The sequence below is a fragment of the Procambarus clarkii genome, chromosome 34 (assembly GCF_040958095.1).
Source record: "Procambarus clarkii isolate CNS0578487 chromosome 34, FALCON_Pclarkii_2.0, whole genome shotgun sequence".
Classification (NCBI taxonomy): domain Eukaryota; kingdom Metazoa; phylum Arthropoda; class Malacostraca; order Decapoda; family Cambaridae; genus Procambarus; species Procambarus clarkii.
Genome location: NC_091183.1, coordinates 17,602,076 through 17,614,741, shown reverse-complemented (window position 1 = coordinate 17,614,741; position 12,666 = coordinate 17,602,076). Strand labels below are relative to the sequence as shown.

At 44.9% G+C, this 12,666-nt stretch overlaps 1 protein-coding gene across 3 annotated transcripts in view; it reads left to right on the top strand.

The window, feature by feature from the left end:
- LOC123762149 (phosphatidylinositol phosphatase PTPRQ) overlaps positions 1-12,382 on the top strand; it is a 190,335-nt gene extending 177,953 nt beyond the window's left edge. For all 3 annotated transcript variants that reach the window (XM_045748528.2, XM_045748527.2, XM_045748525.2), the window contains one exon: positions 12,304-12,382. In XM_045748528.2, coding sequence (XP_045604484.1) covers positions 12,304-12,344 — 41 coding nt within the window. In that variant the 3' untranslated portion in view covers positions 12,345-12,382. The remainder of the gene's footprint in view (positions 1-12,303) is intronic.
- Positions 12,383-12,666: the final 284 nt, after the last annotated feature.

Genomic DNA, 12,666 nt, shown 5'->3' with positions numbered 1-12,666 from the left:
CTGGTTATGATGAAAGAAAATACAACCACAAGGGCAAGCCAGGTTTCACAAATTGCATAAAGTTTCTTTCTTGTATAACACATTTGTGGATGCTCTTTAGTACTCTGTAGTTATTTCGCAGGTGTGGTTCAAGGGAGAGAAGTCACATAGCACTGTTAACATCTTCAAGATACAGTACAGACACCTTACATGTACATGTAATTACATGTAATGGATGCTTTGGTTACCCTAACAACTGCCGTAACAGGACCAGACGGTCCACATGTGGCAAACCATACTCTGATGTTGAAGGAGCAGCTCACATTGCCAAACTAGGCCATAAACCGTCACAACTCCAACACCTGGGGTCATCAGTGTTGTACCAGTTGGAGGCAGACCCGCTCTACTATGCCCTCCCCTGTGGTTGCTATGTGAGTTACCTACGTTCTCCTTAACACGATGTGTATTGTTCGGATCTTCCGTTTGAATATAAGAGGATTGTTTGGTGGCAGTTGTATCCTTATACTGCCCCTGAATATTCTGCAAGTCCGAAGCATAATCTATTAAACTGTAGTAATCCATTGTTATGCTTGCAGCTGAAACGTGGGCTCCAAGAGGCCCGGGATTTACATACAAACCATTTGTTTAGCCTTCTGACTAATTCTCAGGTCATTATACCCTAGGTTTTCTTAATTTATATTTACATGCAAAGCATGCGAATAAGTACAATAAAACAAATACACAAAACCCAAAACAAAACAAAGCAACGCATAAAATCACCAGCCTGAAGGGCCTACGACAATACATAAACACATATTACAAGCATACCGTTGGAAAGCACAATGCACAGCAAAATTACATAAGGGCATATTACAACATGAAAGGAAATACATAAAAGAAATACATACAAGAAACACATAAAAGAAACACAGTAAACAAGCATAGTAAACAAGCATAAAAGAACATGAACAGTAACAGGCAGGGACAGCCAAGTAGCCCGAAGGGCACTCAACAAAATACAAACAAGCGCATAAATAGTACATTATTTCACGTATCTGTCCGGAAACTGGTCCCTCGGGAACCGAACATGGTATGCTTCCCAGTGCAACCACAGAACAGCTGGGTCCGTCTCCAGTGGAAAGTCATAAAATCCGGAACCTCGGAGACAAAGACATGCAAAGATGGTACCCATTTTTTTATTTTATTTTTATTTTTACATGCAAACATGCAAAGGAAACACAATAAATACAATAACATATCATAAGAAACATTACAACAAGAAAAAACAAAAAGCCACCGGCCAGAAGGACCGACAGCATAGTACAAACAACAATAAAATAAAACAGCAGTTATCAAGACAAAACGAAATACAAGAGAAAACATGCAAACAGGCTAGCAATACACAAAACATAATTACACATGAAACAAAACAAACATTTTCAACATAACATACATGAAAGGCATAAAGACAACAACATAAAAATATAACAAGAAAAGCACCAAGCTAAAAAAAAAATAGGGCAAACGACACAGCCAGAAGGGCACACAGTATAACATAATCATAGTAAAAGATAAGCAGGTAACACACAAGAAATGTTAATAATAATAACAATAAAAATAATAACATGAAAGGAAAAATAAAATGCATAACAAACGAAAGGCAACACACAACAAGGAGCAGAAACCCAGACCGGGCCACACCAACAGCCTGATGGGCACTCAACACAACACAAACAAGCGCACAATCAGCACCATAAAAACATAGAACCACAAAAGACAAAATAATAAAAACATGACATCCACAGCTAAACACACACACAGAACCAAACCCCGGACCGCACAGGAACCGGACACACAGACACACACAAGTTTTGAGAGATTTTTTTTTTTTTTGAGATATATACAAGAGTTGTTACATTCTTGTACAGCCACTAGTACGCGCAGCGTTTCGGGCAGGTCCCTGGAACACGATCCCCGCTGCGAAGAATCGTTGTTACAACCAAGTACACATTTTACTGTTGCGTTAAACAGAGGCTACAGTTAAGGATTTGCGCCCAGTAAATCCTCCCCGGCCAGGATACGAACCCATGACATAGCGCTCGCGGAACGCCAGGCGAGTGTCTTACCACTACACCACGGAGACTGTAAGAAGTCATACAAAGTCATACAAAGAAAACCCAGAAAACCAAACCGGGGCACACAGGGACCGGGAAACAGAACCCGCCCCACCCACCCACACCCCACAACCAAGCACACAAATGGAAAAAAAAAAAGGAAAATCACAGGCGAGGAGCACAGGACTCAGAGGCACGAGCATATTTCTCAGGTATAAATTCCTAGGATACTTACTCCTATAGGCTTCCTAAACTAAATATTCCATATTGGTAGGGACACGATTTCCCTGTCGCAGTGGGACCTGCATAAACTCAGGAACCTCCAGATCAGGCGGCATCAGCCAATCTATAAGCTCGCCGAGGCAATTAACATAACGAGGCCGGGAAGTGTAATCCACGCCCCATGAGGAAGCAGACGGCACTGAGGAAGCGTACGAGGCCTGCCTAGACGGCCACGCCGCCGTACGCACAGGAGCAGTGGACGGGCGACGAGCTGGCAACACCTCCACCGAGCCCGCAGGAGACACTGAAGAGACGGCCGAAGACGGAAGAGGCGTCGAGACCGCCACCGAGAAAACGGAGACCAAGGAAGGGATGACAGAATCCCCAGAGCGAGTAGCCTTCTTCAACACCACCACCAGGCCACCGTGCTCACCCCCAACCTAAGCAGAGGGAACCACCCCCAACGTAGAACTGGAGCCATCCGATGCAGGCAACGCCCCCGAAGCAGGAGCCGCAAACACCATACCTGAAGCGGAAGCTGAAACACCAGCACCAGCATCCTCAGGCAAATGCACCTCTGCCACCGCTGTAGTATGCAACACACCCAGAGCCACCCCACCGCTGCCGGAAGATCAACAATCGCCGAATTCGTCAACGTCGGCCAACGCTTGAGACGAACGCCGGGAACACTTAGGCTGAGGTCGCACATTGTCAGACCCGGAGGCTGACTCTGAGACATGGGCAACACATGCCGGCCGAACCGAAGCATGTCGCAGGACGGCTGCATCCACAACCACATGGGGTACCAGGCCAGGGACAGAAGGAAGCGCTGGACCCACCCCAGCACCCAGCACACCCAGGACCGGAGGCACTGACACAGGGCCAGGCGTAGCAGCTGAAGACGGTGCCTCCACACAGGTCGCACTAGGAAGGCCCTCGGGAACAGTGAGGACAGGGACGGGAGCAGGGAGACCAGCTAACGGCACTGCAAATCCCGGAGGAGGGACAACAACCACCGGAGGCCCATCGGGCAACACAGGGGGGCCTCAGCAGCAGCGAACGGGACCCGCACCTCCTCAACTCCGGAATCCTCACCCTGAGGGAGCGGCAGGAAATCCACTTCCTGGAACAAGTTGACAGGAGCAGCAGGGGCCTCAGAGCACCTGGCAGCCTGATGCCCCAACTGGCCACACCGAAAACAGGTACGGGGCTGTCGGGCATAATACACCCGGACGTAGTAACCCAGCAGCCGGACAGAAGATTGTATATCTGACCGCAGGCGCATACCCAAGGAACGGATGTTCATCCACCTTCCAGCATACCTCCCCGAGGAGAGCGTATTCACCAGCACACTGACAACTACACCATACCTCCCGAAGTAGCGCCGAAGGAGGTCTTCAGGAAACTCCAGGAGCGCACCATGGACACTGACATAAGTCAGGGCACCACTGCGGTCCGAGATCGCCACAGAGCCGGCATTATCTGGCAACGGCAACATACACCCCTCATACCGATGGAGGAAGTCTTGGTACTCCTCCTCCTTCACGAACTTGATAACCACCCAGTGGGCCGTAACAAGCTCAACATCGTAGATAGCCTCCACCGGGATACGAAGCATGTCACACATCACCATCTCATTGGTCGTATGAGATGGTGATGTGTGACATGCCACCCCCCACTGCAGAGAACCCCCTGCAGGAGAAAAAACAGAAGGTAAGTCTGAGACACGGTCATTTGCCGCTGCAGGCACATGGACCTCCACCACCACCATCGTTGTAGAGAGCGACGCACCCGGAACCTCCCCGTCAAGTTCAAGTTCAAGTAAGTTTATTGAGACAAGAAAAAAAATACATCTCAAAGGGATAGAGTAGGTAAGGCTATTTCTACCCCCCTCGTGGTCGACGTCGGAAGACGCATAATCGCTGAAGTCCCCCACATCGGCCCAGGCAGAAGAAGAACGCCGGGAACGCTTGGGCTCTGGCTGCACATCATCAGAGCCAGAGGCGGAGCCAGACACATGGGCCATACACAGGCCGGGTGGACCAACGCACGCCGCAGGACGGTCGCAGCCTCTACCACAGAGGGAACCAGACTAAACATAGCAGGAGGCCCCGTATCCACCCCTTCCCCCAGCATAGTTGGGGACACACGACAAAGATGAGGTGACAGGCGAAACAGCTGGAGAAGACGAAGACGTCGGCGATGCTCTCGTGCAGAGAGCATCCGTAAGATTCACGGGAGCACCACGGACACCAACTTGAGCAGGACTACCAAACGATGGCAGCACAACCTCCTGAGGAGAGGCGACAACATCAGTAGGCCCGCCGAGCGACAAAGGGGGGGCCTCAGCAGCCAAAGGGATGGCAACACCCTCACCCACCGAATCCTCCCTCACAGGGAGCGGCGGGAAATCCTCCTCACAGAAGAGGTTCAGTGGAGCGACGGCATCTGCAGAGTACCCAGCATCCTGATGCCCAAACAGTCCAAATCGAAAACATGTTCTTGGCTTCCGGGTGTAGTTTACTCGAACGTAGTACCCCAGGAGCCGCACCGAGGACGGAATGTCCGACCTCAGTCGCTTCCCCAGGGTTCGAATGTTCATCCACACACCCTTGAACTTCCCAAAGGAAAGCATGTGCAACCGCATACTGACAACAGTGCCAAACCTCCCGAATTAACGCCTCAGCAGGTCCTCCGGAAACTCCAAGAATGAACCCCATGAATGCTAACACAGGTGAGGGCACCACTCGGTTCGAAACTGTCACAGTGCCGGCATCGTCCGGCAGGGGTAAGGCTTGCCCATCGTAGCATCGTAGAAACATCCAGTACGCCTCCTCCTCCACAAACTTGACAATCACCCGGTGCGTACACACCAATTCTACTCCATAAATGTCCGCCACGGAGACACGGAGCATGTCACATAACACGAGCTCTACAGCAGGATATCCAGCTCGTCCAGAGAACTCCAGGCCCACTGATTGAGTCAACACAACTTGGGGTAGAGTACCCACCCCCCACCATCACAGAATCCAGGACAGCACCTACAAACACCTAACCGCCACACAAGCCAAGCAACAACTGCAGCGTAGGTGGACACATCTACACCCTCTGGCGGCCAAGCCGGCAATCATACCCTAGTTCGTACCTCAAGTCATGCACTCTACGCAATATACCAGTTTCAAAGTCTTTGAGTGTTTCGTTCTGACCTCGTTTTAAACTAGCTAAATTCCTATTAGCTGTCTCCTCTGTTATTTTCTCCTTATAACATCTCTTTATTGCTAACACAAACTCTTACCATGTGCACAAATATTGAAACTCTTGGTCCTGCATTATTGAACCCATTAGGGTCTATACAAGTTCCCACTTCTAAATTAATTTTCACCCAGTTATCCTGGACAGCTGACAAATATGAACCTGTTAGCCCTAGCCAGTAGTCTATTTTCCGGTTACATTCTACTATATTTGTCGGTAACTCTGCAAACTAGTTTGGGCAACACTGGTTTAGGCAATAAGAATGATGAAAATGGGGGCTGGCTCATACCATGAGATGAAGGGGGCATGGAGTGTTGATGTTGACGATGGTTTGGGAAGGGTTGGTAATGGGTAGGGAAGGATTGGTGTGTGGTAGGGTTATAGTGATAGTCAGGTGGGGGTGAGGGGTAGGGTAGGATGTTGTTGGTTCTAGGTAGGGGATTGGGGAAGATGGTTCTGGGCAAGGCATAGGATGTTAGGTGGGGGTTTGGTCGTCTGAACAAGGTTGGGGTTGCGAGGGGGAAGAGGCGGGATTGTATTGGTGGGGGCAGTTACCTGGGTGGACCCCCTGGGTTGACGTACATAAGCACCTTGCTGGAAGGTTCACATACAGGGGTTCAGAGAAACGTTTCCTAGTTTCCGAGGATGGGTAAGGTGGGAGGGTGGGGAATGGTTGGGGAAGAGAGGTAGGTGGGGAAGCTGCAGGCCGCCGCGCCCCTGGGGTGTTGGTGGGAAGGGGAGACAGTCTGCGGGGAAGTGGGGGAGGTTGGCTGTCACTAGGCTGCTAAGAATCAGGGGTGGGTAGGGGAAGGTTACCCAGGGAGTGGCCTGATGTGACCCCACCACCTGCACCTTGAGGATCGCCACCTGACTCTTGAACCGTGCTATCTACTTGGATGGCATGTCCCTGTCTCCAAATTTTAACTTCCTCTTCATTAGAAGAGGGATTATACACTGACATGGCTAATTCCTCACATGCGACCTCAGCCTGATCCTCTGACAAAAAACTGCTGGAGGGTCTCATTGGCTAAGCCCTCCCCGACTCCTTAATGTCCTATCTGAACTCATGATTCTATTAAAATACGTCTGAAAGACTAATACACAGGTCTAGAGCTGACCCAAGAATGTTGAATGAAATTTTAAAAAAATCTTTGGAACAAGTAATCAAACATTGAAACTAAAAAAACTCACAACGTTGTTATAAGTAGTTTACTTTATAAGATAAAGTAAACTTTATCTTCCATGTCTCTCCTCAAGATCATTTGAAAAGTTACTTGTGACTGTGAGGCACAAGTCATCAGCACCACAGGTGATATTACGGTGCCCAAGGAGGACTGAGTCGGGGAGTGACTGAGGGAACAATGCTCAAAAAATTATCCATATACCTCAGAACACAGAGCGAAACACATGCCAATACACACAACAAAATTACTTATACACTCAGATTATTGCGATCAATTGGAGTAAATCAGTCAATCGTGATAATATGAACAGAACCACCACTTAAAACTACTTAATAGCCACACCGAATGGAACAAGACGCGTGAGACCGAACACTGTAAAATAATGTTCACCACAGCAAAGCCACCATTGTAATAACTGACATGCACACCGCTCTGCTTCTACTGTACTAACCAGTCGCAATCCCGCTGCTACCCATGTACTAATAGACGCTCTACCGATCTTGTACGATGTTAACCCTCGGGCCATCATACAAGGACCTAAACAACTAATCTACATAAATGAAAATGGAAATGTTCGTTTGTTGAAAAATCGCTAATCTCCGATAGCTTTTCACCGATTGCTTTGAAAATTTTACTCAACGTTCCATTCGCATCCAAGCCGGTTTGTATATACAAACTATATAGATGTCACGTCTGTGACAGGAAAAGACATGTTTTTTTTTTTTTTAAATGTGTTTTTCATGAAAGGGAAATCTTCAAAACCTCTTTACTGATTGCTTTGAAATTTTGACACAACATTGCATTCGAATAGGCAAGTGTTTTTACATACCTACTATAAACATGCCTCACCTGTGACAGGGAAAAACATCCTTTTTTGAACAACAGCGCCGTCTGTTGGACGTAAGAGCAACACATGCTATAATTTCCGAAAGTTCTTCACCAATTGCTATGAAATTTTTGCACAATGTTCCATTCGAATACGTGCAAGTTTTATATGCCAACTATATAGATGCTATGCCTGTGACAGGTAAAAACATGCTTTGTTTTAAAATAGCGCCATCTGTTGCACGTAATAGCAACACATGCAAAACTAAATATGTTACGATTCCTTCTTAATGTTTCCGATTACATTGATAAATAGGATTTTCATAGATTTCGATTTATTTTCATTTTGATTTAATTATTTTGTGTGACATTGTATTGGAATTGAGCTGTGTTGCTTACCATACTGTTCATTTTGTACGTATTGTTTAGATGCCGCACCTTTCACAGTTAAAAACATTCTTATTTAAGAAACAGCGCTATCTGTTGCACATAGGAGCAACATACCATTCATTTCGTATGTATAAGTTTAGAGACCTTACCTATGACAGGTAAAAACATTCTTGTTTTTTTAAGAAACAGTGCATAATTTTGCAGGCAAGAGCAACACACGCTATTCTAAATATGTTGCAATTTCATTTCAATGTTTCCTATTGCAATGACAAATTGAATTTTCATAGATTTTGATTTATTTTCATTTTCATTTAGTGATTTTGTGTGACATTGCATTGAAATTCAGTTGTATTGTTTACCATACCTTATATTTTATGAGTATAGTTTATTTTTTATTTTTTCATTTTTTTTCATTTCGTTTTTTTAACTGTTTTCTAATACTTCAGTGATGTCAACACCAGATCTTTTGATGTTCCCAATTTTCTAATGGGAACATCGGATCATTTGGGAATGCATTGGACGAGGGAGTGGGGAATGGTAGGGAAGAAAGGGGATGGGAGTGAGGGATGGTGGGGAGGACGAGAGAACAGGAGAGGAGGTCATGGTGGAGAGGACGAGGGATGGGGGAGATGTGGATGGTGGGGACGAGGAGACAGGAGGATGGAGAATGGTGGGGAGGACAAGAGGACAGGGGAGTGGGGGATAGTGAGGAGGACGAAGGGACAGGGGAGGGGGGAATGGTAGGTTGGACGAGGGGATGGGAGAGTGGGAGATGGTGGGGGAGGACGAAGGGACAGTTGAGTGAAGAATGGTTAGGAGGACGAGGGGGACGGTGGAGTAGGGGGTGGTGGGGAGGACAAAGAGACCGGAGGAGGGGGGGAGGGAATTGTGGGGAGGACAACAGGACGGGAGATTGGGGAATGGTTTGGAGGACGAGGGGACAGGGGAGTGAGGAATTGTTAGGAGGAAGGGGGGATGGGAAAGGGGGTAAATGGTTGGGAGACATAGGAAAGTTGCTGTGGCTCAGCAATGCATATGCTTAGCTGAGCCACAGCAACGCGTGACCAGTTACAGCTAGTCAATATATATATATATATATATATATATATATATATATATATATATATATATATATATATATATATATATATATATATATATATATATATATATATATATATATATATATATATATATATATATACAATATATATACTGTCTCCACTCGATCATATATACAATATATATACAACTGTCTCCACTCGATCATCCGGACAATATGGGAAGGACCCCCAGCCGGATTATCACATTTTTCGGATAATGGTACTTTTTCACCTACGAGTCCAAAAGTGACCATTTCCAACTATTTTTATAACACAAACAACATAATTTGAATTGCCTTGCCACATACAATTGTTAAATATTCAACTAGAAACCTCAACTTACCTTGTTGGTGTTCGTCTTCTTTATTGATGCCACACATCTTGAAGTTAAAAATTCTTAACAATTTACGTAACCTATACTAACACAACACTAAAATTATCACTTAAAATTACTGTACAGTTCATTAAGCTAAGTTAGTTTTGACTGCCAGCTGCTGAAGCCTCACTGGTTGAGGGCATTTGGGTTGCCTGTGAGGCCTCGGTTGTTGAAGGCGCTTGCTTGCACCTCACTTGTTGAAGCGCTTGCATGTCCTCACTTGTTGAAGGCGCTTGGCTTGCCTGTGGCGCGTCACTTTTTGAAAGCGCTTGGCTTGCCTGTAATGCCTCACTTGTTGAAGGAGCTTGGCTTGCCTGTGGCGCCTCACTTGTTGAAGGCGCTTGGCTACCTGTGACGCCTCACTGGTTGAACAACACGTAACTTGTCTTTAATTGCTAGGACAATCTTCTTCCTCTTAACACTTCCAGAACGATTGATGCTGCTACCAGACATATTCTTGGCCAAAAATGTTCAAAATTACTATGAAAATTAAGAAAGTTATTTAAAAAAATATTTCACTAATGGCGCAACACTGTGAGGCCGCACTGGTTGAGGTGTATAACAGTGACTTGTCTTTAATTGTTAGGACAACTTTCTTCCTCTTAACACCTCCAGAACGATTGATGCTGCTACCAGACATAGTCTTGGCCAAAAATGTTCAAAGTTACTATGAAAATAAAAAAGTTATTTAAAAAAATATTTCACTAATGGCGCAGCACTGTGTATAACACGAGGGACGGACGCACATGGGTTGACCAGTGTTAGACGGGTCCACTTGGGGTGGGGCAACTATAGCGCGTTACGTAGGCCGCCAGGAGGAAAAAAATTTACAATATTTTTGAAGGAAACTTCAGCCTGTGCACAATGCTTTTAGGAAACTTATTTATTTGTTATTACATAATTACTAGTACTTATTTCATTTGTTTTTGGCTATGATTAATTGTTCTAAAATTAATGGTAATTCCTGTACCCAGGTGGTCCCTCCTGACGCACCCCTCCCACCCTCCCAACACCACCCACCCACCCAACCCCCCTCCTCCACCATGCGTCTAGAGCCACAGACGGGATTAATACGGTATGGCCGTATTTTCATCCGGCCAAACCAGCTTTTATCCGGTTCCTGTGGCCATTTTGGCCGGATATTGTGGTAACTTTATCCGATCACGATTTTGGCCGTATAAGGGCGTTTTCCGGATGTTTGAATCCCGGATAATTGCGGGGTTACAATATATATATATATATATATATATATATATATATATATATATATATATATATATATATATATATATATATATATATATATATATATATATATATATATATATATATATATATATATATATATATATATATATATATATATATACATATATAGAGAGAGAGCGAGTGAGGGAGTAGGAGAGTGAGTGAGGGAGAGGGTGAGTGAGAAACTAGTGAGTGAGAGTGAGAACTGAGGGAGGGGAGAGTGAAAATGAATGAAGGGGAGCGAGACAGAAATTTTAGTTGCTAGAGCCTTCGTATGAAATACCAAGTAACGCTGCCACCACCCTGAGTTACCAGAAAGGGGGACTGGAATGAGATTCGTAGCAATTGTAGACTGTATAATCCTACCCCAACAGGTGTAGGGGACAATTGAATGGTACAAGGATCCTGGCCTGTCACTTGAATAATCCTGACCACTAGGGGAACTATAAAGTACACAAGAATAAGGCGGGACACACCCAATACTAATATCTTAACAAGGGACAGATGGGGGAGGAGTACTAAATAATTAAGGACACTAGGTCACTAGGGCAAAGGGGACGGTAGGATGAGTATCACTAAGACAAGGAACCATTAATACACACTTAATGACACTTGACAATATATGACTTTATTTGAAACAATTAAATAGACTCTTTCCTAACCGAGGCAAAGAATAATTGAATGATGAGGTGCTTTAGTTCAAGAGAGCCCTACTTACTCCAATGGTGTTCCACAATTCTCCTGGAGATGATGTTCTCTCCCGTTGTCCACCCACACCGTCCTACTGGGCTTCTCCCAATCTACTGTTCTCTTTCCATGATCTGCTCCTCTGCTGAACATGAGGGTGTGCATTTGATGTGGAGGGGTTAATCCCTGTACATTATCATGAAGGCATTAACTCTGACCACCTCGTGACTTGGTGACCGTTGACCTGTCCCCCTAGTTAACCTCTACAGCAGTGTAATTTTTCCATAGTCTGGAGTTATCTGTTTGGGGCCTCGCCTGTGATTTATTCATGCTGTTATGATGTTCTTGTTGTTCTACTATGTACTGCTCTCTTGTTACAATGACAAAACAGCTGAGGCCACCCATTACCTTATATTAACACATTGTTGCTTTAATACTAACCATTGCATTTTAATAGTAAAACATTATACTGTAGACTATTTATAATCACCAATTGTGGTATTGAATATATGTACATTAATCCCCCCCCAACTTGTGATCAGGTAGACACCAAGCAGGATATATATTAAAATACAACCCACTTTGAAGTAATTGTTCAATATTGAAGAAAGTTCAATAAACTAGAATTAAATAATTAAATAAATTTAAAAGAACATTACTGCCTGCTAGGAAAATACCCCCATAGGTGTATTGAGGGTTGCTATAGTGCTAACAATTGTGTGTAGTTAAGATGAGTACTGTTATGAAGATAGTGTGTGGTGACAATGGTAACTGTGACGAAGATAGTGTTTTGAAGATGTGATACTTTTTTTTTTTTTATGTTTCAAGCTATAAATGAGTTGATGTTACTCGGTGTTGAAATAATATAATACCGATTTATTTCGATAATATATGCCATTTTGACGAAATTATTCCTCCAACAGAACCCGGACCACCAGTTATCACCAGCGTCACACTATGTTAAGATTGTATTCCTGTCACCAAGACCCCTAATCATCACCTGTGTAATAGGGGGGAATAACCCCACAGACTTGATTTTTTTACGCAAATTAGGCAAGCCAGCATAGCATGTCTGTGGAGGAAGTTTTTTTTAGGTAAATACAGGGTGTTCTCAGACAATGATCTGTGGGGTCAATTAATTTTGTGGTGGAATCTATCTTGAGATGATTTCGGGGCTTTTAGTGTCCCCGCGGCCCGGTCCTCGACCAGGCCTCCACCCCCAGGAAGCAGCCCGTGACAGCTGACTAACACCCAGGTACCTATTTTACTGCTAGGTAACAGGGGCA